General features: G+C 62.1%; 2 protein-coding genes across 2 annotated transcripts in view; one reads left to right on the forward strand and one right to left on the reverse strand.

The window, feature by feature from the left end:
• The window catches only part of BOP1 (BOP1 ribosomal biogenesis factor), a 99711-nt gene that overhangs the window by 58725 nt on the left and 23585 nt on the right, over positions 1-17401 (forward strand). The gene's annotated exons all lie outside the window — the stretch shown is intronic.
• On the reverse strand, positions 353-10822 carry SCX (scleraxis bHLH transcription factor). The gene is made up of 2 exons (XM_030554053.1): positions 10301-10822; positions 353-690 (listed from the first exon to the last, which is right to left on the reverse strand). Exons 1-2 carry the CDS (start codon positions 10820-10822, stop codon positions 652-654), a joined length of 561 nt encoding a protein of 186 aa, XP_030409913.1. The 3' UTR covers positions 353-651.

Genomic DNA, 17401 nt, shown 5'->3' on the forward strand with positions numbered 1-17401 from the left:
GGGGAAGGGAAGCTAGAGGATTATTGTGTGGCGCAGGGCAGGGCTTGGAAGGAAGGGAGCTTGTGCCTCGTCTCTCAACCATATTCATTTTAGTTATACAAATTAGTCTGGCTTTGTATTATTGTATCAATGACATGAACCACCAGCATGTATTGATCAAACACAGCGCCTGGGACTCGATACGGGACAGGGCGGAGGAGCAGGGTATTTTGTACATAGTTTTTTCTAGCGCTGCTCGACGAAACCCGGCGAAGGGCAGTGCCTCACTCCCTCCCCAGGAGCAGTCCTGGGTCATTCCCTGACATTGGGGCAGGACTTCCCATCCAGGGAGTCTGTAGATCAGCTTTTCCACCCCTCTGATTCACTGGGCGGGGGCTGGCGTTGCCTTCGCTGTCGCACGCCGTGTCCCGGTGCCGTGGGTGTGATCCTTCGAAGTCCTGCCATCTGCGAAGCCTTCTGGAGCTCCCAGATCCTGTCTGCTATCTGCTACCACAGCCCGGCCAGGAGGATGTTTGGTGTTTCCGGGGCCGGCACGTTCCTCCGGGTGCAGCTCTCGGTGGCAGCAGGGGGAAGGCAGGAATGTCCATGTCTTTGTTTGGTGTGTGTGGCTTTTCCATCCCTCCTCCTCCCGCTCCTCCTTTCCGAAACGGCCTAGCTCCGAATTGCCGTCTTCCTGTCTCGGTCTTTACTCTGCAAAGGGGGAGAGGCCGAGTTAGAAAAACGCCCTGGACTGGGAGCCTGGCTAGCCCCCCTCCTCCAGCAGGCATCTCCTCAGGGGGGTCGGCTCTCCCTAGGGCTCCCATTGCGTTTGCCCTGGTTGCCATGCTGGGCATTTAAAGGCATCACCTGGCTACACTCTGACAGCCCTGTTCCCCTGTCTGGTCTCTCTCTGCGCACGATGCCGAGACTCGCCTCCCTGCCCCAGCGTCATGTCCCTGTCTTTGGGCTGTCCTGCTGCCTGCCCCCCTCCCAAGCGCTCCCCCGAGTCCGAGAGCTGTGTGGCTAACACAGCCCCTCTCGGGACCCAGACCGTCTCCCCCCCCCCCCCCCCCCCCCGGCATCCTTCCCTGCGTTCTGGTGGCCACTGATGTCTGCTGGGGCCTGTGGGACAGCAGGGTCAGGCCCTGACGCTGTACTCCTCGGGGTACAGCTCGGGCCCTTCGTTTGTCTGTGAAGCACCTTGTGCGATCACAAAACCAGCCCAGGCACAACCCCTCCTTGCCTTCCCTTCCCCGGCAGTGGCCAGCAAGTAACCGAGGGTGAGAAAACCGCTGCCTGGGGCAGGCAGCTCAGCGAGGACTTGCTCTACTGCTGGGTTTTGCTGCGGGGCACGTGTGCACCTCGGGTGGGTCTCGCCCACCACAGGCCATGCCCCCGGGGTGGGGAGTCGGGTGGTGGTTCTGCGTCTTTGTGCTGCTTGCTGTGGGATTCTCCTATGGCCCCCAGCTTTCGGCAGGGTTTACTGCACCGCCACGGCTCCCGGCTACTGCACATCAGCCTCTGGTCCGACGGGGGGTGGGGAGGGGAGTTCAGCTCCAAAATGGTCAAATTAAATTTCCCAGATGTTCAGGCCCCAGGAGTTCTCGTGCTGTCTGGAGAGGAAATGGGGATTCGGAAAATCCCGCCTCATATTTTTTCCCCTATCACCTTGCCTTTCCGCTGCCATTAAGTGCAGCAGGAACAGTAAATTACAGGCTTGAGGAGCCGTCCCATCTTGCAGATCCGGGGGCTGGGGGGGAAGGAAAAGACATTCAGCAGCCATGCACCAGGAAGGGACGCCAGCTGACTCAGAGCTCCGGCTACCACGCTGGGCACTGGAGAGTCTGGGCCGGGTGCTCGTGTCCTTCCTGTCCCACCTGCAGGAGGCCCAGCTGCTGGGCCATTGGCCACACAGAGCCACAAGGCCAGCGCGGTCCCAAACCGCTGCTCCACTGCAGGCTAGCCAGCTGTTAGGATTGCACCCCCACCCCCAGCAGCTGGGGCATCCTCAGGTGCCGGGGCTTAGCAAGTGATTTAATGCCTGCGGGGGAGTGTCTGCCAAGTCCCAGCTCTGCTCGGGGAGGCTTAGCAGAGTGTGGGTTTTCCTTACGGGGCTGCGGGGGCCATGGCTTTTATTGGTGTTACCCAGAGAATAGACGCAAGTCGCTTCTCAGCACTGCCCCTGTGAGTTCCCCTTCACGCTGCTTAACCCCAAACCCTTCCCTGTCCCTCCCAGGCCCATTGGCTGTGAATCCGCCTACACCAGGCCCTGCTGGGTGGACAAGTCCCAGCCCTGTCCTGGGGAACTGTCAGCATTCCCGCCCCCGACTCTGGAGTTGGGGGAGGCGGGTAAAGCACCCCCAGGCTGCTGAACTGGCGCTCAGGGTGCCCCCACCACAGATGGGGGGCGGTAACCAGCTCTGGCAGCTGGAAGGGTCATTCAGGCTGGAGCCTGTTTGTTCCTAGCCAGGGTCTCTCCAGCACAGTCTGACTGGGATAGGCAGCGGTTCTCTGGCGTTGCAGGGGTGTGGGGCGTTGTCACCGGTACTGTGCAGGGGGGTGCGCCCCCTACTCCGCCCCAGTGCCTTCCGAGGGGCTGTCAAGCTCTCTGGGCCCATCGCAGGTTGTGGGTTCCAGGGCATCTGGTTGTCCTGCAGCTCTGGCCTCCCTCCTCCAGGTCTTTCCAGGCCACAGTTACCAGCAGGGAGGCCAGTGCCAGGCTGACTCGGTCTGTTCTGGGCACCAAAGGGCAGGGGCATTTCCAGGGTTAATCGTTTCCCCTCCTCCAGCTTCTGTCTGCCCCTCTCTGGAGAGGTGCCGATGGCACAGAGTGGGCAAGGGGTAAGGTCCGTGCTGGCTGTGCCAGTCCTGTCCGGCTGTCCCCTTCCTGGTCTCTTCCTCGTCCTGCCTCGGGAAGCTGGATCAGAACAAAGTGCCCCGCCTTGCTTGGGTGGTTTGCTCAGCAACTCCCCTCGCTTGTACCCCCAGCTCTTCAAGGAGAGGCTGGTTCTTCCGCTTTCTGTGCCACTTTACCTCCTGCCAAGCTGTGGCCCCCACGCAGCCGCTCCCAGAGACCCAGCAGCCCTGGGGTGGAGCTTTCTGGGCCAGCCAAGCTGCAGATACAGAAACCCTTTGTGCTGCCTCTTGTTCTCCCTGCGGTGCCAGGCCGGCACCCCCTTGTCCGAGGGGATGGCTGAGCTTTGTGATGGACGCTGCCCATCTCGATGCTGGGATGCTAGGCAGAGCTGGCCTCTCTCTGCAGCCCTGGCCCATCGGTTCCTAATAGCCGCTGTCGCCCTCCAGTTACCCTGGCAGCTCCAATGGTCTGCCCCATCCCAGCTTTTTGCCCCTCCCCGAACTGTCCGGGGCGCCCCACTGGGCAGGTTTGTGTGCCTCCCCCAGGGCCCAGGGACGGGTCAGGAGCCCTGGGGTGGGGGCTGCCCACTGGCCCTGCGGAGCAGAGAGACGCGCCAGCCCACACGGCCTCGGTGCTGTGTTGGGTTTGCTGGGGCTGGGGACTGCTCTGCATACCCTTAGCTAGTGCTTCCCACGGGCCTGGCTCGTTTGCAGCGTAAGCTGCCCCGTTGGGGAGGACGCCCGGGGACTGATGGGTGGGGGGCTAAGTGATAGCCTGTTTCCTGATTTAGTTGGGGTTGGTCCTGCTTTGAGCAGAGGGTGGGATTAGACATCCCCTGAGGTCCCTCCCAACCCTGATATTCTGTGATTCTGTCCCAGCGGTGGTGTGAGGACTGGCCATGGCAGGGCTTGGGTGTGACCCCATCTCCGGCCCCTTCTCCACTCGTCCGGTGCCTGTGCACCTTCATCACGTTGCTGGGCCTGGGCTTAGAGGCAGCGAATCGGCGTCCCACACACAGCTCGCCCAGCCCCACCCGCCCTGAGTGGCCAGTCGGCAACAAGGAGCCCTGCATGGCTCGTATCCGCAAGCAGTGGCCTGAGCCAGCTGCTCCTGAGGCCTGGCTAGGAGCCCCCATGCTGTGAACGGGGGGCAGGATGCCAGCCCTGTGCAGCGTGGGAAGAGCTCTGACCTGCATGCCACTCCTAATTTCCAGAGCCATCAGCTGAGCCTCCCCCACGTCTGTCCGATTGCGCCCTGGACTGACTTGGGGGTCCATGCCTCATTGGTGGCGATGGGGAGGGGGATCTCCTAGGTTTTCCCATGTCCCTCCCAAGGGCCTAGCTAAACACGGAGCCAATCAGTAACTGCTTTTCCTGAGTAACTTCCTGTGTGGACACGATTGTCCCAGAGTAAGGAACCCTTGCTCCTGAGTCACGTGGCCTCCTGGCATTGAGCCCTGCTGCAGGGCAGCCCCCAGTGAGCCGTGCTCTCCAACCGCTGGAGGGCAGAGGGGCCTGGCAGAGCGGGGCGCCTGGCTCGGATGCACTAGGAGCTGTGGAAGCAGATAGCAGAGAGGTTGCCCCAGTCGCCCCAGAGGCTTGGCGTGGCTGTGCTGCCCAGGGGCCGGGCATCTCTCGGGGTTCAGATTGTTTTCCAGCCGGTGGGGAAGGTCATGGGGGGGTATGCCAGGGCGCGGGGGTACAGAGGGCCTCTTCTATCTCTCCCTGAAGCGGGTTTTCCAGGCCTTATTCTTGCTCCTGGCCTTCCCTGCTCCTCAGGCGCTTTTAGAGGCTGCTCAGCTCCCAACATTGGTGCCCCGAGACCTCGCTTTCTTGGCTGTGAACTCTGCGTGTGCCCCCTGCTCCATCTTTCCAGAGCAGATGGTGACTCTCCCCCGGACAGTAGGGCATTGACTGGCTCTGAGGAGAGCCTGCAGCCCTGGGGCCTGCTTGCCCCAGGACCTATCCACGTGTCCGTCCCACGAGCAGCTTCTCTCCTGAGCTAATGGCAGAGCCAGGCAGGTGCCTTCAGCCAGGGGCCTGGCAGGGAGCTGCTGTTCTGTACAGCTCAAATCTGCTCCAAAATCAGATGGGGGGGGCGGGGGACACCCCTACGCTGTCCCGTGGCCCAGCGCAGACGGCCGTGCCCAGCACTGCTATTCCCATGGGGATCGTCCTGCCCCGCCGTGGCTGTCTGCAGCCCTACAGTGCAGCGCTGGCCAGAAGAGAAGGGAAATGGGCTGTCACTGGCTCAACTCAGAGCAGCAGAGAAGCTTCCGAGGTTTGGTGGGGACACGCCAACCAGCTCCGCTGCCACCCTTCCCGTCTCACTGCCGGGGCCTGAGGACAGAGCATTGACAATGTCCCTTTCTAAATCACTAATGCACCAGCCGAGGAACCTGTAACGCTGCTTCCCCTGCTAGTCCCTGGTGGTCGGAGCACGTGGAGCCGGGGGCTTGGTCAGAGCCATTTCCCTTCGGCTCTTTGGGGTCTGCTCGTGTACCACAGTGCGGTGACCCGGGGCCCTGGGAATTCCCATGTTCCCGTGCCAAGGCAGTGCGGCTCCCTGGGAGAACGGGCTGTAAGCGCAAAAGAACAAGCACACTGGGTCAGCGCAAAGGTCCATCCAGCCCAGGATCCTGTCTGCCAACAGTGGCCAGTGCCAGGCGCCCCAGAGGGAATGAACAGAACAGGGAATCAAGTGATCCAGCCCCTGTTGCCCATTGCCAGCTCCTGGCAGACAGAGGTTTAGGGACACCATCCCTGTTCACCCTGGCTAATAGCCATTGATGGACCTGTCCTCCATGAGCTTACCTAGGTCTTTTCTCAACATGTCTGGCAAGGAGTTCCCCAGGTTGACTGTGTGTTGGGTGAAGAAATACTGCCTTGTGTTTTAAACCTGCTGCCTGTTAATTTCATTGGGTGACCCCTGGTGGTTGTGTGATGGGGGCTGCAGGCGGCAGAGCGGGCGCAGTGTGTGCATGGAGGCGGGAAGGAGGTGTGCTCTTTACCGAGAGCTGAGCCCTGGTTCCCCTCTCCCCGTACTGTGCTCACAAGACCCAGGCGAGTAGGAACACCACGCCTCGTGTTTCCCCATCACTCCCGCTGGCCTGCGCCTTCCCTAGCACTGCGTGTGCGTCAGGCAGCGGGGGGTGGGGGGCAATCTGCCACAAGCCACAAATGGGTCATGGAGCCAAACCCTCCCTCCCAGGCTCCTGCCCCATCAAAGAAGTGGGAGCTGCGGCCATGTGTTGGGGCAGGCAGGGAAAGAACCAGCACGTCTGCCGCATGTTGGAGGCTCAGTCTTGGTGCTGTGGAAGGCTCTGCCCTACCCCTTCAGCTAGGGTCGGCCAGCCCTGCGTGAGGCGGTAGCTGAGCGTGGCATGGGCTGGTGGGAGCGGGGGTTAATGTGAATCGCTTTATCAGAGGCTCTTCACACTACGGGAACGTCTCCTGCCCTGGGTGCTGAGGTGAGAGTCACAGCACCACCGTGGGAAGCCGCGTCACCCCTTTGTCGGTGGGCTGGGAGCCGCGCTGATCCACTCGGAGAAGTGTTCATAGCGCCTGTGGTGGAGACGCGGCGGGAGCGTCAGCTGGTTTGTGCCAGGTCCCACCCCCCAGGGGGTATTGGCAGCTGTGCGGGACCCTAGACCAGGGTGGGTTACCCTGCCCGAGCTCTTCCCAGGCTTCACTGCGTGGCTTCTGCCAGCTAGCGAGGGTCTCCGTTCTGTGTGCCACACTCTCCTCCCCAGCCCTAGCCTGGAGCCAAGCCTGCTGGTTTCCTGCAGCCCCTGCCCTATGTGCCGAGCTGCGTCCTTTTCGTTTGGGGTGAGGGTGTGTGGAGGAGTGAGGGCAAAGCTAGCCAGGGCCTGGGCTCTCCCTGTGCCTTGCATCCGGCTCCCGTGGCTCCTTTCCTGGTGGGCTCACCTCCTCCCCACCTGACTCACAAAGCCACCAGTGAAACCTCCGCATGTAGCTCGTTACAGGGGGGATCTCGTACTTGGCACGTACCGATAAACTAATGTAAATGTCTGTACACGGGCACATGGGCAAATTGCCCTCCCCATGGGCTCTGCAGTGAGGGGATCTCGTGTGTGTGAGACACACGTTTTCTATGTCCGAATCGCTGAACTCTTCCTGCCTGTGTCTGATCCCTGGCATGTGCCTGGGCAGCGGCTCTGATTTTCAGAGCGCATGGAAAGTGGGTTTACACGGAGCTGATTTCTCCAGACTGTGGATAGCATCATCATTCAAGCACTCAGCAGCCAAGAGAGTCCCTTCCGCTTAGTGTCAAGCAGGCGGCAGGTCTCCGTTATGCTGTCTTTACAGCTGCCGCGAAGATTCATTTCACTACCTGCCATGTGCTGAAAACCCCGTGACTGAAGACTTGCTCTTCGCTGCTGAAAGCAGGGGTGGGGGTTTAGAGCAAGATAACAAGCCCAGGGAGTTCTCCCGTGGAGACCAGGCACAATCAGCACTCTGCCCTCACTCAGGGCTTCCCTCGCGGCGTGCTAATTTACCCCTTGGCAAACACACCTTTTTTTCTCCGGCCTAAGTGAGACTCCAGCCAATGGCCAAATCTTAGCGAACGGTCTAGAAAAGCTAAAGGTAAAAACAAAGCTGCCGCTCTCAGATGAGGGCTTGGGCAGAGCGGAACCTTTCCGTGTCCCTTGGCATGGGGTGGTGCCCAGCGCAGGCCCTCTAACAAGACGTGGTTTATAGGAATCAGGGTGAAGAGGGAGAAGATGGTGCTGCGCGAAGGCGGATGGATGGTGGGAGACACAGCCCAGGGCTAGCAATCAGAAGGTGGGGCCGTTGCAGCTCTGCTGGGTACGAGGCTTCCCGCTGTAAAATGGGATCTTGCCGACCTGCCTCAGGGGCTGGCCTGGGAGGCTGAATTCCTGCGTGCGTGGAAGTGCTTTGAGATCCCTGGCCGTGGGGGGATAGACTGATTACACTCAACGCAGGGTGCTGAGTCCAGCACCGGGACCTGGGTCACTTCTCGGGGGAGGCCTGTCTCTGAGCACTGAATGGAGGTGGACCCTTGCTGTTGTCGTCCCCCCCGCCCCCCGCCACTGGTTTATGGTAACCGGAGGGGAGGGGAGGGATGTTTGTGGGCTCTCACCAAGGCCCCTCAGTTGCTCATGAATCTCCCTTCCCTGTCGCCAGCGCTTTCTGGGCCCCCTGAGGCTACGGGTCTGGCTACGCTTGGAGCGCTCCTGCGGCAGCGCTTTGAAGTCAGTGTGGTCGCAGTGCCAGCGCTGGGAGAGAGCTCTCCCAGCGCTGCACGTACTCCACATCCTGATGGGGATTAGCTTGCAGCGCTGGGAGCCGCGCTTCCAGCGCTGGGGCACTGTTTACACTGGTGCTTTGCAGCACTGTAACTTGCTGCGCTCAGGGGGGTGTTCTTTTCACACCCCTGAGCGAGAAAGTTGCAGCGCTGTAAAGTGCCAGTGTAGCCAAGGCTTACATATGGGCTCTCTGCCCTAGTCAGACTGGGCAGGGAGCCGCCCCTGAAGCCCCTCTGGAGTGTGTCTGCTTGGGGAGGGGACCCGCAAAGGGGTTTCAAACCCCCCTAGCTGGCAAGTGGGACAGATCTGCCTGGGGTTTCCTGCCCGTTTGTCACTCGGGTTTCACTCCTGATCAGCGGTGCTGCAGCCTCTGGCACCTGAACTAGGCTGCTCTGTAACTCCCTGCAGCAGGCTCCCTGGGGTGACCCGGGTGCTGGGACTGCCCCTTCTCCTGCCCAACTCTGGGCTGACTTCCTCAGCCCATCACTCGCTCCTGCGGGGCCCCAGGCCACCCTGGCAGGCAAGTCCTGAACTTCCAATGTTAAAGACGAGGAGCGAGAACTTTCCACCTGCCCCCTTTCAGGGCGCGAGCACCCTGGGGCAGCCTGGGCAGGACGCTTTTAAAAAAAACCCTCTCCTTGGGGGCTTGAAATGACTGTGTCCTCTGCAGATCCGCTCCCCCCCCTGCCCCTCTGACGAGGGTGTGCCCCAGCCCCAGGGGTCTCACCTCCACACTCCCATTGTGTGTGGGACAGTCCTGCCCGGGGCTCAGAGCTCTCTTTCTGGGATGTGCTGCTGCTCCTGCCCCCTCTCTGCTATTCCAGGGGCGGGGGCAGCTGCCCACACCACGTCTCTCTGCAAGCTGGTGGGCTTGGGTGCGGGGGTCTGGCTCCTCAGGGAGTCCCGGCCGAGCAGCTGGTGTGGGTGCATGTACCTAGTCCAGTGAGACCAGGACCTTCTTGCCTCCCCCTTCGCTGGGACCCTTTGAAGTGGGCTGTGGGGGTCCCTGCAGAGCCATACTGTGCCTGACTCCGGAGCAGCAGGTCAGCGCCAGGCATGTGAAATCACTGCCAGAGGGCAGGTGCCAGGCAGAGGCCACGTTCCCCCAAGCGTTATCATAGAATAGCAGGGCTGGACGGGATCTCAGGAGGTCTCTAGTCCAACCCCCTGCTCAAAGCAGGACCAGGCCCTGGATCGCTAAGTGGCCCCCTCAAAGATTGAACTCACAACCCTGGGTTTGGCAGGCCAATGCTCAAACCACTGAGTGTTCTGCCCTGCCTGGGGAGCTGCGTGCCCGTCGCAGCTGAGACCCGCCCTGGGAGACCAGAGGAGAACCACGCCCAGACACCGGCGCGTAGACTGGCTTAGCCAGGTCCTGGCTCTGCAGCATGACACAGGCCCATTGGCATGGCTGCCCTTCCTGCAGGGACGTGGGTCCCTCAGTAGCCAAGAGGGGCACACCAGAGTGGGGCTTGGCAGGCGCATTCAGGGGGCCATCAGCTTGGTACCAGTTCTTCCGAGTGCCTCTCTCTCCCACACCCCATCAGGTGTGTCCAGCTCCCCTAAATGCCACGCTCTGCAGGCATGTGCTGAGCTCCCCAGGGGCTGGAGCTGGGTAGCAGGAGCTGTGGGCTCCCTAGAGCAGGTGGGGCAGAAGGGAGCCTGTGCCCGAAATGCTTAAAGCCCTAGAGATGGTCAGTGCCGGAGACTGGGCCAGTTCGCCTCCTGGCGTCTGCCTGTGCAGTGCTAATGAGGAGACCGCGCTCTGCAGATGCTCTTGGCCGTCCCGAGTCTGTGAGCTCCTAAGAGTAATCTCTTGCCCCCAGCTAGTCTCTCGCTCCCACCCCCACCCCAGAGCTCACCCCCGCAAATAAGGGCAGGAGTTAGCAGCAGCCGGCGGGGCTTGGGGCAGAGAAGCTAGGTATGTTGGGGGGGCAGCGGGATTGGCTGTGGCTCTTTCTGTCTTGCCCGAGGGGTCTGGTTCGCACCAGATCTCCCCAGCTAGTGTCTGTGCAATTCCCTCCTGCTGGCTAGGTCCCCACTCCGGCCCTGCCGTCTCCCCCACGGTCTAGCTGGAGGGGCAGGTTCCGCTCTGGGCTGGGTCCTCGCCGCTCCCCCACTGCCTAGCTGAGGACCCCCGAGGGTGCAGAAAGAAAGTCCAAGCAGCCACTTACCAGCTTCCTCTGGTTGCTGAGGCAGAAAGTGCAGATCTGTTTGGGCTGAGAGTTCTCGCTCTCCCGCAGCGGGGGGCTGCTGCTGCTGCTGTGGTGGTAGAAGCCTGGGGTGGTGTGGCAGGGCTGCCCGTCCCCGCAGGCCTCCCCGACCAGCAGCACGTTGCCCAGGTGGGAGATGTAGCTGGAGGCCAGCCGCAGCGTCTCGATCTTGGAGAGCTTCCTGTCGGCCGGCTCGGTGGGGATGAGCGTCCGTAGGGCGGTGAAGGCGGTGTTGACGCTGTTGGTGCGGTCGCGCTCCCGCGCGTTGGCCGTGTGGCGCTGCCTGGGCTCTCGGTTGAGCCGATTGGATTTCTTGCTGCTCCGGCGCTTTCCGCCCTTCAGGCCGTAGGGGCCGGCGTCCAGGTGGTAGGGCTTCTCCTCGGAGCTGGAGCTCTCGCTCCCGTTCTCCTCGTCCTCGGACAGCATGCTGATCTCGGGGTAGAGGTACCGGCTGGGGGCCGAGCGCAGCATGGCGAAGGACATCTCGGGGCGCACCTGGCACGGGCGACGGCGAGGCAGCACCGCCAGGAACGGGCTTCCCAAAGTTCCTCCGGCACCCGAACGACTCAGCTCCACTCGCTCATGCTGCCTCCTTCCCTGAAAGCCCTGGAGCCCCGAAGCCGGCGAGCCGCCGCCTGCCCCTGAAGGCTGGGGCTCCTCTGCTGGCTTTCAGAGCGAGATCCTGCTCCGCAGCGCTGGGATTCCTCTCCCGCCGCTCCTCCAGCCTCGGCGACCCAGAAGGGGTTAAGTCCCCTCACGGTCACAGCTGGTGTTTCCTTTCTGCACACATGTGCAGCTGAAGGCGCAGAGTGTGGCAGGAGCCGGGAGTTTTATAGCACCAGCCAGTGGTCAGCCAGGCCCCTCCCCCTGCTCCGTGCAGCCAGAACTGGATCCCCGCAGATTCACGCCTACCTGAGCGGCCTCCATCTGGGGCTGGGGAGTGTTAACCCTGAGAGCACGGGCTGGGTGGGGAGCGGCCCTGGGGCGCTGCGGTGCTGAGCACTCGGCCCAGCAGGTCTGTGGATTTCCCCTATTGACTCCCAGCCTCGACTCTGCTTGGAGTGTGTGCACACTTGTAGAGATGGACACGTGTGCCCATAGAACCACACGTGTGTCTGTGTGTGCACACGCACAGTCTCTCCCTCCGCCTCTCTCCCTGGGGACTCTGGCACATCCCAATACCCCCGTGTCTGATGTGAGGCCCCGTCCGTCCTTGGGGAGCCCTCAGGGGTGTCTAAACGCAGCCTCCCCGCCGGAGCTGGCGGTGGTGCCATGCAGCAGCCTGTGGGGGCTCGTGAGGAAGGGGGTCCCCTCGTGTGTGGGAGGGGGATGGGCTGGGAGCTCTCGGGGAGAGGGGCTCGGAGTGCTGGGGAACTGAGCCCCACAGAGCCGCTCCCTGCAGTGTGACCAGATCGGCCCTGCTGCTGCTAATGGGGCAGAGAGGGAGCGTTAACCCTCGAGGAGCCAGCCACTAGCAAGGGCTGCGCAGAGGCCGCGGCTCCACGCACCAGCTCCTTTAAGTTCCTCCCTCGGTGCAGAGCTTGGCTGTTATGTCTCCATCAGCTGGCTAGACGCCTGTCTGCCGGGCAGCCTGGAGCCCCCTCCTGTCCTGGGGACGTGGGCCAGGAACACCTGTTAAGGGAACAGACCCTCTGCACAGCACACGCCAGGCCGACGTGCAAGCCAGCGTGTGCCAGGGACACCAGGGTCGCTGCAGCAGGGATCCAGGGGTCGCCCGTGAGCCCCAGGCCCAGCCTCGCTCCAGGAGGGTGGGTGCTCCCTGCCTCACTGCTGCCACCAGGCGGCGTGGGGGGTCCGGGGGGCCTGTGTCCTGCTTGCAGGGCCCTGAGCAGCCACGGAGCAGTTAAAACGTGGTGGTGGCAGTATAACCCCCCTCGCGCATGCCCACCACCCCGGAGCAGCAGAGGGGCCTTCCCAACCTGCCTGGGGGGTGTGCTGGGCCCACAGCGAACCCTCCTCAGCTGGAGGGGAAGGAGAGGCAGGAGCCGAATGGGTCAGATCCAACCCCTGGGATTGACCCCAGGCAGAGGTGGATTAATGGTTTGTGGGGTCCTGGACCAGAGCGAGTAGGGGCCCCTCCCCACCCCTTTGGCCTTCAGTGCCCCCTCCCATGTTCCTGCCAGGAAAATGGGGTCAAAACGCAGGGGTTTCCCCTGCTCCCTGGCAGGGGCACCGGACAGTCGGGGTGCAGGGGTGTCCATTTTTCCAGGGGCCCCTGGACACGGACCCTGTTGGCCCATACGGGAATCCAGTGCTGACCCCAGGAAGGAGGAGCAGCCGGAGCAGCGGGCCTGGCTCCCTGTGGGCTCCAAGTGTGCATCTCCCCACAGAGCTGCCCCACGGCCGGGGGTCGCAGTGGGAGTTGTGCGGAGAGGAGGGTGCTGCACTCGGGGTGCGAGTCGTGCAGCGACCGACACCTCCATAGGAAAAGGCCACAGACGAAAGGCAGGTTGGGAAAAGCTAGTGAAACTCTGGAGCCCCTCTCTGCAGATGCCTCGCTGGGCCCCACACCGCTCAGCCTCCATCTGCTCCCACCGGAGACGCTGGACCAGGTGGGGATCACATCTGCTGGGCATGGGGCTTTCTGTCGGCAGTGGCTAGGAGCCAGCCCGTCCCTTGTGCTCAGGCCAGGCGCTGGAGGCTGAGGCAGTAGATGCCTGCGGGGCCATCTTCGGCGTGAAGGCCAGGGCCGCTTAGTCACTTCCCAGGCTGCGGTTAACCTGTGCGTGGCCTCTGGAGAGAGCGAGCCCTTTTCGGGCCTGTGCAGAGCGCTGGGGGTAGCCACGGGGGCTCACGGGATGCTGGGATATCGCTAGGGGTGGGGAGTGCCCAGCGCTCCTGGGCCGGATCTGGCTTGCAAGGACCAGGTTTTATCAGTAAATGTCGATAAACCCTGACTTCACTGGGCGGCACAGACCAGCACCAGGCCCAGGGAGGTAGAGGAGATGGGCTGCCAGCGAGCTCACGGGTGGCTGTGTGTGGTTTGCATGCGAGGCTGACGATCGCCGTGTCTGCTGCCAGGACATAACTATTGTCTGAACCCCACTTCATTCGCACAGCTGGGGAAGCGTAAGTGCTTGGAACTAAAGGGCTGTTCTGTGGGGCAGTGCTTGTGACAGGCATTGTGGTAACCTCGGGCTCGGGGGCAGCGAAACGGGGGCAGATGCCAAGCAGCAGTGCAGACTGGGAAAACTGAGCACCCCCCCGAACCCTGCCTCCTCCCTGCAGGAAAGGCAGAGCCCCCATCCCCGCAGCACGCTCCCGTGTGTAGGGCTCTGGGCTGCAGCCCAGGCTTCCCGGCTCCGCTTATGGGCTCCGCCGAAGCTGCCCCAGAGTGTGCTCCCAGGCCAGGCGTCCGTGGGGATGGGGGTAAATGCTGGCAAGGAAGGAGTAAGATAGCAATGCGGAGAGTGGGCAGCTCTGTCCCCTGGATTCCCTGTCTCCAGCGCAGGCTCTTGTCTGAAGCTGGCAGGGGTGCGAGATGGGCGCCCTCCGGGGTCTCTGTCTCCAGCTCAGCCAGGGATGCTCTGGCCTCTCCTGTGTAGGGCTCAGAGCCTGCCAGGTGGGGCACCGTGTAGTGCCCGATGGCTGGGGAGAGACCTCCCCTGCTGCTGGCCAGGCCGGCCCCTTTGGCAGAGGGGCTGGTGCAATGGGTATGCATTGTTCTCTGGGCCGTCCTCTCCCTCCCTGCCCGGCCCCGGGCTGGCTCCTCGCTAATGATCTCGTCCTGGCCTAAGCTCAGAACCCACATTCCAGCCTCAGTCTGTGGTGAACTGGGAATGTTCTTAATGTTTGCTCTGAATACTGTGTTGGTGCCTCAGTGTCCCCTATGCAGTTCTTAATATCTAGGTGGTGGGATAAGGGTGTGTGATTGCTGCAGAGGAAGGGACCAGTTCACTTAAATGCCTGGCACTCTGTCTCCTAGCAAACTGATGGCCTGGGCCCTTTCTCTGCAAAGGTGCCAGCTGAAGGTGTTGGAGACAAAGGGATCAGGTGACCTCCTGGCCCGGGAAAGGAGCTGAGCAGAGAGGAGGGGGCTGGAGGGGGCTGTTAGTCTGGAGCTGGCTGGGGACGAGGAATGAAGTGCAGACGTGTGGGGGTCTGGCTCACTGACCCCCAGAATGGACCCGGCCGAGAGGTCCGGTTCGCTGTATCTACAAACTCTGTTTTAGACCCTGTTCCTGTCATCGAATAAACCTCTGTGTTACTGGCTGGCTGAGAGTCACGTCTGACTGCAAAGTGGGGGTGCAGGACCCTGTGGCTTCCCCAGGACCCCGCTGGGGTGGACTCGCTGTGGGAAGTGCACGGAGGGGCAGAGGATGCCGAATGCTCCAAGGAGAGACCCAGAGGTGAAGACGTGTAAGCTTCTTGCCCTGCAGACAGTCTGCTCCGAGGGAGAGGAGGCTCCCCAAAGTCCTGACTGGCTTGGTGGAGAGCAGTTCCAGAGCATCGCCCGGGGACTCCGTGACAAATCACGCTCGTCTTCTGGAAGTCGGGTCCCCCCGGCTTCCACGGTTCCATCCTCTCCCAGTTCTGCTGCCTCTAAGGCTCTTCAGCACGTCCCTTGGGGCTCCTCCTCACCCCCCTGCAGCCCACAGGGCTCCGTCCTTGGTCCCCATTTCTCCTCCCTCTGCATCTTCTCGGGGCAGACACTGTGCGGGGACTCGCAGAGCTGCCTCTGCCCCAGACCTGCCGGCTTCTATCTCAGCCCATCTCTCTCTCCATGATGCTGTCCAGCCATCACCTCCCGCTCAGCAGGGCTCAGACATCTTCGGCAGCTCCTCCCAGCCTGCCGCATGGACCAGGTCACCCCTCTCTTCGCATCCCGCCGCCGGCTCCCCTGCTCTGTCATGGCAGACACGAGCAACGTTCCTGCATCGTCACGGCCCGTCCCCGCCCGACCTGTCACCTCGTTCGGTGCCGTTCAGCCAGGCTGCCAGCCGCCAGCGCCCACTGGTTCCATTTTCAAACAAGCCCCTTTGTGCTTCTCCCAGGTGGCCCCGGTGCTGTGGGATCATCATTGGTCTGGGGGGCCTGGTAGGACTTACCACATGGGACTCCAACTGCTCCCCTTAGTCCTGAGGCAGAGGGAGCCACGTGTCTGGCTCTGGCCTAGTGCTCGGTCAGCCAAAGGGGCCCCAGGACCTCGACGGGCCAGGATTGATAACAGCACCCCCACCCCAGTGCTGATAACGGACTGGGGGGCGTCTCCAGCCACTTTACTACCCACACAGTTGGAAGCTCTGTCCGTGGCTCCCCCAGCTCAGGGCACCCCGCTCCCCACCCTGTCCTGTGAGCCGTGGTGCCTGGGGCAGGTCATGCCCCCCAGCCTGACACGGAGATGGTTGGAACTGACCAAAGGAAGGCTGGGGTGGTCCCTGCCTCACAGGCCTGAGAAGTGCGACCACAGGGCCTCCAGCTGCCCTCATGCGGTGGCCCAGCCCGCGGAGTCTACATATCCCAGCATGCAGCGCTGCCCCTTGCTGAGTGCAGCCGGGCCCCGCTGCATGCTGGGCCTGTGGTCCCAAGTGGCCGCACTCTGCTCCTTTTTACACTGGTCGGGTGCAGCCCTCGGGCACGGGCAGCTCTGCTGGGCTGAGCAGCTCTGCTCCCGGCTGCCTGGGGTGCCGGGTTCTGTCTAACCGGAAGCTCCAGGGGACTAGCAGTGGAGGCTGTGCCCAGATAGGAGACAGCCAGAAACGCGCACGCCACTGGGGCAGCGTGGAATTTCAGCCCTCTCCCCATGCAGTGCCCCTTGGTCACTGGCTGCATTAACTAGCGGCAATTGTTCATTCTCCAGAAATGAACATCCCCTCCGCTGCGGAACCCTTCCCTTCCCCTGCCTTCGCGGGCGAGCTGCATCTCCTGCACCACCGCTCGTCCCTATTGCTTCTCCTTCCCACAGGGCAGTACTGCCAGTCATCAGCAAACCGCCAGTGGCTTCTGAGCGCCAGCCCATGCACCCTTCTTCCCTGGGCCTGTGTTGGAAAAACCCATCTGCTTTGCTTCAGCTCTCTAATGAGCTTGCTTTTCTTTAGCATCCCTTGTCCAAGAGCCACCCTGAGCAGTTTGCGCTGTTTGCTAAAGTGGGACACACTTTGACCATCACAGAAATGCAACTTCCCCTGGGGTGAATGCAGCCGCCGCATGTGAGCCATGCAGCAGCCCTACGCACAGGTGAATTTAAAGAGGCTGGCGTCCGATTACCAGTGCTGGAATCCAGCCAGGAGCTGGAGCCAACACTGATTTCCAGAAACTCTGCATCTTTATCAAGCACAGATGCCAGGACTGGTCCCTCCCAGCACCCTGTCCCCCTGGCACTGTCCTGCAGGCTTCAACCAACTGTCTTGCCATCCCCTGATTTCAAATACCAGGAGAGTCTGTGCCTCTTACATGCTGCTCTGAAGACTGGCTTGGCCTAGCAAGGCCCTGCAGTGCCGGCTGTGGCCTCCGCCTTGTCCCTGCGGGTATTGCTGCCGCGCCAGGAAAGCGGAGGGTCGCTGCTGTCTGATCAGCAATGCAGACTAAGTGCAGCGTTTGAGTTCCCAGCAGGGATCCGGGTTCCCTGGGTCTTAGTGACCAAATGTTCTTGGCTAGTTGCTTTGCCATGTGACAGCTTAGAGGGAGTGGGAGCCTGCATTCCACACCGGGCCTGGTGCGGGACCTTCTCCAAGGGAGGCAATGGCTGTGCGGCACTGTCTGGTGGAGTCCGAAAACTCCCTGCTGGGATCCATCTCCTGCCCCAAGTTTTATTACTGGGGAGTCTTGCTTGTCTGCCGGAGGTGACGCCTTGGTGCAGCTGCCCTGCCCAGCATGCACCGTGTGGACAGAGGTGCTGCCGTGTGGGGCAGTGCCTCTCGGGCTGGCGGGGTGCTTGGGGACAGTCCCCAGGGGGCAGCTTGGATTGCTTTCTCGGAAAATACGAATGGGACCAGGATTCCGAGAGAGCTTCCCCGTGTCTGAGCCTGTTCCCACACCCAGGCAGGAGAGAGGGGCCTGAGCTGCTGACCTTCCCTGGAGTGGAGGGAGCATGGGAGGTGG

Source organism: Gopherus evgoodei, chromosome 2, assembly GCF_007399415.2.
Source record: "Gopherus evgoodei ecotype Sinaloan lineage chromosome 2, rGopEvg1_v1.p, whole genome shotgun sequence".
Taxonomy (NCBI): Eukaryota; Metazoa; Chordata; order Testudines; family Testudinidae; genus Gopherus; species Gopherus evgoodei.